This window comes from Coffea arabica, chromosome 11e (assembly GCF_036785885.1).
Source record: "Coffea arabica cultivar ET-39 chromosome 11e, Coffea Arabica ET-39 HiFi, whole genome shotgun sequence".
NCBI lineage: Eukaryota > Viridiplantae > Streptophyta > Magnoliopsida > Gentianales > Rubiaceae > Coffea > Coffea arabica.
The window spans coordinates 20,568,942-20,579,716 of record NC_092331.1 but is presented as its reverse complement, the minus strand read 5'-3'; the positions used below and the strand labels follow the sequence as shown (position 1 = coordinate 20,579,716).

At 34.2% G+C, this 10,775-nt stretch overlaps 1 protein-coding gene across 1 annotated transcript; it reads right to left on the bottom strand.

Moving 5' to 3' along the window:
• Window positions 1-8,289: 8,289 nt before the first annotated feature.
• On the bottom strand, window positions 8,290-9,970 carry LOC140021222 (uncharacterized). Its single transcript, XM_072071989.1, has 4 exons — window positions 9,833-9,970; window positions 9,172-9,404; window positions 8,667-8,843; window positions 8,290-8,569 (listed from the first exon to the last, which is right to left on the bottom strand). The coding sequence occupies exons 1-4, from the start codon at window positions 9,968-9,970 to the stop codon at window positions 8,290-8,292; spliced, it is 828 nt and encodes a 275-aa protein (XP_071928090.1).
• Window positions 9,971-10,775: the final 805 nt, after the last annotated feature.

The following is a 10,775-nucleotide window of genomic DNA, read 5'->3' as shown; positions in this document are numbered from 1 at the left end:
ACTCACCTCCACGGCTCAGAAACCATCCATCATGTATCATTGCCTTGCTCAAACCCAAGTCTTAGATCACAAACTCAATGCAAACAAATCCTTTAAAAGTTCGGACAGCACTTCCCCTAAATTTGCTAACTTTTCCAGCCATCATGGCTTCATTATTCTTCTCATTCAAACCCAAAGGTACACACACAATAACAAGTTCATCCAATAGCCATTCAGCAAGCTCCAAGAAGTGCAAAGACAAGTCAAGCTAGGAAAAAGTCCGGAAATGAAGGTTAAGCTTAAAACCAGAAAAATAGTTTTGACGTCATTTTGCGGTAATGGTACCAAATGCGCTACGATTGTCGGATGAAGGTGCAAGATACACCGTTTCGAATCTAGGAGATAGGGCTACAACATTACAGAAGGTCACTCAACCCAGTTTTGAGTGCAAACAGGTCAAAAATGCAGAATACCAACCCAGAACCGTAATTGCAGGTTCCCAAATTGCACTATGCTGTAATGAACACAACTCAGTCTATACAGGTCCAAATGCCGAAATTCCAAAGGCATATGTAAGCTAAGACATCCAGATACATTTCATCAGAAGACACCAACTTCAAAATCCAAACCAATTCCAGTCAAAACAAATGATTACAAGCGCAGTTTTCGCATTCTGATCAACCCAGAACAGCAACAGTAAAAACGACATATCTCACTCTACACTAGTCCAAATGACCTGAAATTTTACAGGCAGTTCAAACTCATCAATACCTACAACTTTCATGTTTTGAGTAAAGTCCAATTACGCCTCTAACATGGGGCAATAAATTCGGGCAGAAAGAAGAACTACAAAACCTACTTTTTCTGAAATTTCTTCCAAAACAGAAATTGATTGCACTTAATCACTTTTTCCACCTCCTAGAGTCATTAAACATCATTTCTAATCATCATACATGACCACAACACCATGATCACATTAAATCAGAAAATTCCTCAAAAAAATAAAAACTTCACCAATTCAACCAAACTCAAGAAATAATCCATGAAATTGCATCTTATAACACCACTAATCATGAATTGAACATCATTAGAGGAAGGAGAGGTGTTCATCCACCACTCACCTTAGCAAAACAAGAGGGAGAGCTACTTGTCACCTTAGCTTCTCAAACAACTCCACCAAACAACTCACAAACACTAAGTGAAGAGGTTTTATGGAGAAATTTGAAGTTTTAACGGTTGGATCAAGAGATTGAGCAAGAAAATGGAAGGCAAAAGTTAAGGGATTTTCTTTCTTTTCTCCTTATGTTGCTCGGCCAAGAAGAACCAGAAAATGAAGAAGATTAAGCTAGTTTATAAGGTAAGAAGGTAGGAAAAATAAGGATTAATTTCCACCACAAGTTTTGGCTAACACTTGGTCTAATTTCAACCACACAAATTTTCTCTTTCCTTGTTTTTTCTTTGCCTTAAATTTCGGCCAATAGGATGGCCAAGAGGGGAAAGATATTTTGCTCCATTAATGATAAACTTGTATGGCAAGAAAGTGGAATCAAGTGGTGCATTTAACCGGTAGTGCGTGGGTCCCACGTTCAAAATACGCTTTTAATTTCTCAAAAACTAACCGATACTAGAAAAATCATTTTAAAACTATTTTTGTTCATAAACTTTATCTGGGGAATTTTTCTAATCAAGAAAATGTAGAAAAGGCGGGCGTTAAAAAAATAAACCCTAGAAAATTAGAAAATTTCCGGGTTCTCAAATTCATTTTTTTTCGGGGCGTCACACATGTGCTTGAATGTAAGCCGGCAGTATACCTCCTTGCAGCGGCTGAACTAGGCTCTTCGCTAGCACCCTTATCCGACACATCGGGTAAACTAGACAACCTTGAGTTACTCATGCGCATACTTGAATGTAAGCCGGTAACGGCTGAATTGGGCCCTTCATTGGAACTATTACTTGAGATCAGCCTTAGTGTGGTTGGATAAACTGTACAACCTTGGGTAAAGGAAGAATTTCCTAACCTATTTACTCGTAACTTGAACTCGTGATATGCTTGAATACGGAGCGTTAGGCGACAGCTAACGTCTCCAATCGTGACATGCGTGAGCATTGGGTGACAACTAACGACTCCACTTGTGAATACTTGAATACTTGGGGTTTCAAGTCCAAATAATGAATACTTGAATGCTTGGAACTCTAACCCCCACCCCGTGGATAGTTGGTCGAATCGAACCGACAAGGGTTTGGTCGAGAAGATTGATGAATCTTGGGTACTTGTTTGACGTGTGGACCCGGTACAGGGAGATGATTGTAGAAACGGAGTTGGAGATAAGTGGTAGTCTACGGACACTATGATTGACTGAGTGTCAACGGCTCCTGGACATGCTACTCTGGAACCTGCTCTCCTGAGAGAAAATCATATCCTTTGACATGAATGTGTTCTTTATTATACATTATTGCATGATCTATCTGGATTTGACCTGTTTCTTGATATCCTATGAATTATATCATGCATACTAGTTTACTTGCATGATTCTTGGAACCTCATTGGGCGAAATCTCATTCTTTTAGTTAGTTCTCCTTACGGGGGGGCGAGAACGTGAGAGTGGGAGTTGAAGAACGTATAGTCTTTGTCTAAATTTTGTTAGTTGCTCGAGTGAGCACTTCTTAACTCCATATTGGGTTCGCTTGGATTTTACTTTGTATGCTTGGAGTCCTAACTATATTTATGGATTGTTTTTTATGTCCCCGATTGTATACATCTAAGGTTGGAATTGCTATTGCTCTTACTGTTGAGATTATTATTTTATAAATTTTATGGTACGTGAGTGAGTCCCGTCGAGAATTGGATAGGCAGTCTGTCAAACCCTTGGGTATGCCCTAGCCCGAGGTGGGGTCGTCACATAACACATATGATGTAGTTTCTTAAGAGTTGATAATTCAACTATTTAGAAGTTGCAGGAGTTGTAATTGGTAATAAGTACCTACTAGTTGAAATTGTTTTGGTTTGTTAAGCACACTGAAGATCAAAATAACTAAATGGGATTCTAACCTACTAGCAATTTTTGATATCTAAGAATCTATACAAGACGGTTGTAGATTTGAATAAAATAGTGGGTGCAAAATCAAACTCATTTTTTATGTCATTTTTACTTGATTTTGTTGTTACATAAATAGCAGTTCTCTTTTATCTTTACTACCTATAATAAAAATTATGAGTAATTGCATATTATTCTCGAATAATTAATATTTTCAATTTCTTGGATTGGCAATGTCATGCCCTATTTTTTCGCGATGAAAAGGATGTTTACAAAAAATGTGGTTTTTCATTTTAAAATAAGTGAAAAGAGTCTAAAATGGGACTTTGAAGAACGTGACAGTTTGAACCCAAAATTTAGTCTAAAAAGGGTTTTTGAGAAAAATAGAAATTGCCACTTGGTATTGAGTTTGGATGTGCCAAATCACCCAAAATATTTTTACAAAATTTAAATAAAATAATATAAATATAAAATCCTTTTCAACAATTCCAGATCTTTGAAAATAAGAAAAAATAAGTTTGGGAGTCACGGTTGAAGAAAAAGAAGGCAAAGGTTCGATTGATTCAAACCTAAGGCATCCTTGTAATCTAGCCTAAGCTAGTTGTAAGATTTAGTTAAAAAAATTTTCTTAATCTGACCCTTAAATTTATCACATTTGAATGTTTTCTACATGGACGCAAATCTAAATTTATAAAAAATGTCGAAAGGGACAAAATATCCATTCAAGGGATTATTAATTGATATCAATCGCATTAATTGCGAAGGCCAAAATAATCTCTTAAGGGGGTCACATATAGATATAAGTAATCAAGAAAAAAAGGATACAACATAATGGGTACGAGACGCAAAACTTGTGACACAATTTTTCTTATATAGGGATTAGTGGGGTATTTAAACCAAAGAGTTGTAATCACCCATTTCGCATGTTCGAAGAGTAATTTTTCTGACCAAGACAAGTCAATAAACTAACTTATTTTACAATTTCTCAAATGAGATACAATGCTAAATGATATGATTAATACATATAGAGGGTAAGGGATAATATAATAGGGAATATCATGCAGATGAGAAAAAAATCCTAAAATGTAAAAATATGCATGAAAATATAATGAATGTCACATAAAAGATGAATCTAACGCGTGAACGATCTAAAAGTCTAGCGTTGGACTAGTCCATTTCTAAAAGTTCTTACTAGCGTTGAACTAACAATTAAACGGAGAGAAAAGCCACAACCAGCGTTGGATTAGTGTGGTGACGTCATGCATTCATAATATATAGTAAAAAAAATAAGGCATAAATAAAAATAAATAAACATGTAAGCGCACGTAGCACATAAGACATAAACATAATATCTAAATGCAAAAATCCTAAGAAAAACGGATAAAGCATATAAACACATAAGCCACATAAACATACAAAACCTATCTATTATAGCGGGGAGTCTAACTACAATCTAAAATGGAAAAATATAATAAAATAAACCTATCTATTCTATCTATTACAATAGAGGACCTAATTACAATCTAAAATAGAAAAATATAATGAAATAAACCTATTTATCTTATCTATTACATTAGTCTATCTAATTACAATTTTTCAAAAATGTTACCTATCTATTACATCTTGAGGTATTTAAATACCTTCCAAATTATTATAAGAAAAATTTGAATGAACATTTGAATTAAATAAATAACAAAGCATGTAAAAATATATAAACATATAGGAGCACATAAGAGCACGTAATTAAAATTTAAATGATAATAGGGGTGCCTCCCTTTTGAAGTGGTAACTAAATAGAGTCAAATTGCGCTATTTATACTCAAAATGAACAAAAAAATCATGACACCAATTTAATTGGAAATAATAGTAATATAAAAGTACTAAACTCATATTAATATGTCAAATATAAAGAAACTTTAGGACATTTAAAAATTACAAGTTGAATACATTCAAGAGTAACATAATTAGCTATTAAAGAAAAGAAATAATCATAATAGAGAGAGTCAAAAAGTCACTAGGGACTAAATTATAGAAATTAGAAAATTTTTGGATCAAAAGTATAATTTTTCAAAAGTTTTGGGGTCAAAATTAAATCAAGATAAAGTTTAGGGATCAAAATGCAATTATATTAAGGACAAAAGTAAAAGAAATTTAAAATTTTGGGGCAACAGTAAAGCTACTCAAAAAATCAGGGGCTAAAGTACAAAATTTGTTTCTGATTTGGGTAAAGCACAACCAAACAAAATTGGGCCATTTATTTTTGCTTGGGTAGGACTACTTTGGCCAAAATGCAAAATGCAAGCTATTTTCATTAAAAACAAAAGTAAGCCCAAGTGGAACATAACCCTAGAACCCAGATGAAAGCCTAGAAAAAAACTCTAACCCAAATGAAATTAAAGAAATAAGTCCACCAAAAAATAAAAAATACCAGCCCAATATTTCTTTCTTTTTCCTTCTCTTCTTCTTCTTCTTTTTCTCCGGCGAGACATGGCCGTCGGCGATCTCTCCGATCATGAAATATCATCGAAATCCACACCCCAATTCAATTTTTCGCGTAGAATCCGTTTTTGGATTTAATTTTTACAAAAAATGAACCAAAAATGACGAAATTTCCACAAAAAAAGTCCAATTTTTATTCTTCAAATCACTATAATCACCGCCAAAATTCATAAAATTTATACCAATACACTCCTTATGATTCTAACAGTATAACTATGACATGAAATCAATAAAAAAACAACAACAATATGACAAATTAAAGCAAAACAGTCCAAAAAAAAAATATTCACATGCTTCTAAAGTTCAAAACTTCAAAATATTTGAACAACACAACATTTTTTAGGCCTTGCACTAGCCATAACCATCTATTTTAGCAAGAATATACACACTCAATTTAGTCTTTCAATTCGTTTTTTCGCTCAGACATTTTCTCAAACAAATTATGTGCATAATTCTGGCCTATACAATCCATGGAACTTAGGCAAACTTAGAATCCACATTTTCACCAACAAAATTACTATAACAATCCGGAGCAACTCATATGAAACATTCCATTTACAACCACAAGCATAAAAGAAAGAGAACAAGAAGAAAAAGAGAAAAGAGAAAAAAAAATGAAGAGCAGGGATAAAGAAAACAAGATGTTTGGGTAAGACAATAAGGCAAAAAACATCACCTTTTTTTCGTAGTAGAAAAAGGCAAACCGGTAGATGGTGGTGATAATGGTTCAGACTCAGTGATAGTATCCAAACCCAAACACCTAGCAAGGGAATGAAAATATGCTCGAAATCTAGATAATTGGTGGGATTAAATTTGAGTCCAAATAACTAGCAAAAGGAATGAAAGCGCAAGTTCTGTACTATCGAACTGGAAAATTAAAATACATGTTGCTCAAAAAACAACGACAAACTTACTTGTTGGACTTACAACCTTCTTGATTTTTCAAACTTTAAAGAAAAAGAATGATGATTTTTCTTTTCCTTCTTCGGAAATGTACAGTCAAGTTTGGAACTTAATCCGTTTACAATTTGCCCCAATGTAAATCATGCTTAACCAAACTAGTGTTGTATCACATAATTTCACCTGTAAAAGAAAAAAGGAAACAACTGTGATGAAAACACTGCCACTACCATGTGATCCCTTTGCCTTGAAAACCGTGTAAACATGAGTTTCAATATCAACAAATTGCTCCCTTAGATTTGGTATGCAATCCCTCCAGGATCTTTACAACTTTCTAGTATCAATTATTCATGCCTTATTATCATAGGATCTTCAATTTCATGACTCCTTTGAAATAAATTATGAAGGATTGTCTTTTAAATGAGACCCAATAAATGAGGAATATAAACTATTGAAAAATGTATTATTCATCATGCAATGATGCGAATACGAAATAAATAATGATACAAAATAAATAAATAGAATAGTAAATAGAATAGCAAAATAAAATTGTTGGATTTATGAACACAGGTCCAAAGATTAAAAGTTGGATACATATTTAGATGATGGCCTTTGATGAAGGAAAATGCTCTATCTGACCCCTTTCGATGTCATCCATTTTAGAGTTCATTATCGGTAAAACAACAACAGTATGAAAAGAAATCCAAATCAACATAGTCACCGGCTTTCAGACATCAACATCTTATCCTCCCTTCATGATCCTCTTGTATTCCAAAATCCTACCTTAGCGCCCTTTCGGATTTTCACTAAGGTTACTTCCACCCTTTTTCTTTTTTTTTTCTTTTTCTTGTTGTTATTTTTCTTTGTTTTCTTTGTTTTTATTTTTTTTAAAAGGTGTCCTTTCAAGTTTTCACCTTGAAACATAGACAAGATAATTTCAATCCCAACTGTATCAATCCAGTTATATTTTGACAATTAATGGTATCAGTGAGACAATCATCTCTAACATGTTTCAGAAAAGCTTTATTTACGTCATTTGCCAACTAATTAAGAAATTTTTTTTTCTAAATACTACAAAAGATGGAGGTCGGCAATATTTTGATTCTTGTAATTAGGGTCAGGTGGGATATACAAGAAAGGTTAGAACTTGAAAGCAGATCATATGATGGGTTTGAAACAATTTTGAGATCACATTCTTTCAAAATTTTTGCCTCTGTGTAGGGTTGATAAAAAATGAAAAATTGCCCTCAGTTTAATTCTAATCGAACTTCTCTTTTTTTTCTTTCTCTTTCTCTTTTTTTTATGTGCTTCTTTTCTTGTTCTTTCCTTTTTTTATTCTTTTTCTCTTTTTATTTTTTTTCTTTTTCACAAAGAAATAAAATTGTCCCATTTTGGGGTTAATGATCTTAAGGGGCTGCCAAGTGAAAAAGGATAAGTTATTCTGAAAAGCCAAATGGAAAAAATTAAGGATAAAATATCTAAATGGAAAAAAGAAAGAAAGCCTGCCTTAAACCCATCTCTTGTAGTAATTTTAAAGAAAATTTTTATAATCAAATGAAAATTTTTTTGCACATGTCTACATTGATTGGTTGAGAAAAAATTTGTCCGTCCATTTTCATAAAGATAAATGCTCCCTCGAGTAGCACTTTTTTAACAATGAATGGTCCTTACCAATTAGGAGCAAACTTTCCTTTAGCCTCCTCTTGCATTGGAAGAATTCATTTTAAGACCTTATCTTCGATTTTAAGACCTCTTGCTAATCTTGGTGTGTTTCAGTCATCTTACGAATAATTTTCTTCAAATTCTTATTTGTAACTTCTACGGCTCCATCCATTTGAGGCCTGTAAATAGCAGAATTTTGATGTCTGACCTTGAACTATTCACATAATTCATCCATCATATCATTATTAAGGTTTTTTGCACTGTCAGTAATCAGTGTCTTTGGTAATCCAAAATGACAAATGATATTATTTCTCAAGAAATGCAATACCACTTTCTTAGTCACATGCTTGTAAGATGCGGTTTCGACCCATTTAGTAAAATACTCAATCGCCACTAGAATGAATCGATGCCCATTCAAAGCAGGAGGATTAATTGTTCCAACCACATCCATTCCCCACATCGAATATGGCCACGGAGCAGTCATTTGTGTAATTCTGCAACAGAAGTACGTATAATATCATCATGCATTTGACATTTGACACATTTTTGACAAAATCTACACAGTCATACTCCATAATATGCCAAAAGTACATTGTTCTTATAATCTTCTCAGCCAGTAGATCTCCATTCATGTGTGGTTCATAAACGCCACTATGCACTTCTTTCATCATATAATCGGCTTCCTCTTCATCAATACATATTAGAAGTCCTAAATAAGATGTTTTCTTATGTAGTATTTCTCCGTTCAAGAAGAATCTTGAGGACATTCTGCGTAAGAAACCTTTTACAACAGAATCAGTGTCAGGAGAGTAGGATTCCCGTTTTTATGAATTCCTTAATGTCACTGTACCAAAGATGACCATCAGGAGCTCTTTCGTTAACCAGATAGTGTGTTGGCTTATCTTGAAGTTGTATCTATATGGGCTCAATCACCAACTCATCTGGATGTTAAATCATCAAAGATAGAGTGGCTAAAGCATCAACAACAGCATTGCGAGTGCGGGGAATATGCCTGAATTTCAAATTCCTGAATTTACTAGCCAAACTAAGTAAGTTACAATGATACAACATAATCTTTGAATCTCAAATTACCCACTGCTTAAGCGTCTGGTGCACAAGTAAATCAGAATCACTAAATGCTATCAGTTTCTTGATCTTCATGTCCAATGTCATTTTCAATCCAAAAATATAAATTTCATACTCAACCATGCTGTTGGTACAAGAAAATCGTAACTTGGCAGTAGCAAGATATTGTTTCCCTTCAACCGATACCAAAACTACTCCAATTCCAGTTTCAAAAGAATTCGATGCACCATCAAAGAATAATCTCTATCCAAGATATACTCACTCATATCTTCAACTGCTCCAATAAACAGAATTTTTTCATCAGGGAAGTAGGTATGCAGTGGTTGGTAATCATCATCTCTCAGATTTTCTGCCAAATGATCTAATATGGCTTGTGCTTTGACTACCTTTTGTGTCGTGAAGACAATGTCGAATTCAGAAAGGATTGTTTGCTACTTAGCCATACATCCCGTGGGCATTGGCTTTTTCAACAGGAATTTTAGAGGATCAGAACGAGAAATCAAGTACGTGGTATGATCGAATAAATAATGCCTCGACTTCTGAGCTGTCCACGCTAAAGTACAATAACTTCTTTCAAGAAAAGAATAGTTGACCTTGTATGCTATAAATTTCTTACTCAAATAGTAGATGACTTGTTCCCTAATTCCAAATTCGTCATGCTACCCTAGAACGCATCCAATAGTCTCATCAAGTACAGACAAATACATAATCAAAGGTCTTTCCGACTGAGGTCGCACTAAAACTGGAGAATTTAACAAGTAATTCTTGATCTTAACAAAAACTTGCTGACAATCATCATTCCAATCCATCGGTGCATTCTTTTTTAACAATTTGAATAAAGGCTCACAAGTGGAGGTTAACTATGCAACGAATCGACCGAAGAAATTGATCTTTCCAAAAAAACTCTTCACATCTTTCTGAGTTTTTGGAATGAACATATCTAGAATTGCTCTAATTTTCGCAGTGTCGCGCCCCACTTTTTGAGTGTGTGAAAGTAGTGTGTGTGTGAAAATGAAAATAAAAGGCCGTGGGACTTGAAAATGCGACGATTCGGCCAAACAAAGTTCAAAAAGGGTTTTTGAATGGAAAATGGAGTCGCCACTTGGTATAGAGTTAGGGTGTACCAAGTCACCCAAAAAGTGATTTTTGGAAAAAAAAGTAAACAAACCCTTTTTAAAGAACTTTTAGGTCTACGTAACCAAAGAAAGGGATCGGGGGTCACGTTTGATAAGGGAGAAGGCAAAGGCAAAGCCTAAGGCACTCCCTTACCCTAGCCAAAGCTAGTTGCCTGACTTAGCCCTTCTTTCCCTAATTTTTCTACCCAAAGTATGCGTTACATGTTGGACATGACTAATGGATATGAAAAAATGCAATCCTAAATCTAAAATGTCTCGTATGAGGTTTTTTGGTCCCAATCACATGAGTTGTGATGACCAATAAGGAAAACTCTCATAGAGGTCACGGGTAATGCAAATGAAGACCCAAATATGAGTGCAAGTGTGAAAATGTGAGAAGAATGCAAAACAAAAACAAATGTAAGTGCAAGTGTGCAAATGTAAGAAAAGTGTATGTGTGCAAATGTAAGAAAAGTGCATGTATGCCAATTGAGAAAAT

What these genes read in the sequence shown, in the direction of transcription:
- LOC140021222 (XM_072071989.1), bottom strand. Translation starts at nt 9,970, where the DNA reads ATGGATTGGAATGATGATTGTCAGCAAGTTTTTGTTAAGATCAAGAAT. An exon ending in TTGATGAGACTATTGGATGC is followed by an intron (nt 9,405 to 9,832) that starts GTTCTAGGGTAG and finishes TATCTTGGATAG; the next exon opens with AGATTATTCTTTGATGGTGC. An exon ending in GTGCACCAGACGCTTAAGCA is followed by an intron (nt 8,844 to 9,171) that starts GTGGGTAATTTG and finishes TTTCTTACGCAG; the next exon opens with AATGTCCTCAAGATTCTTCT.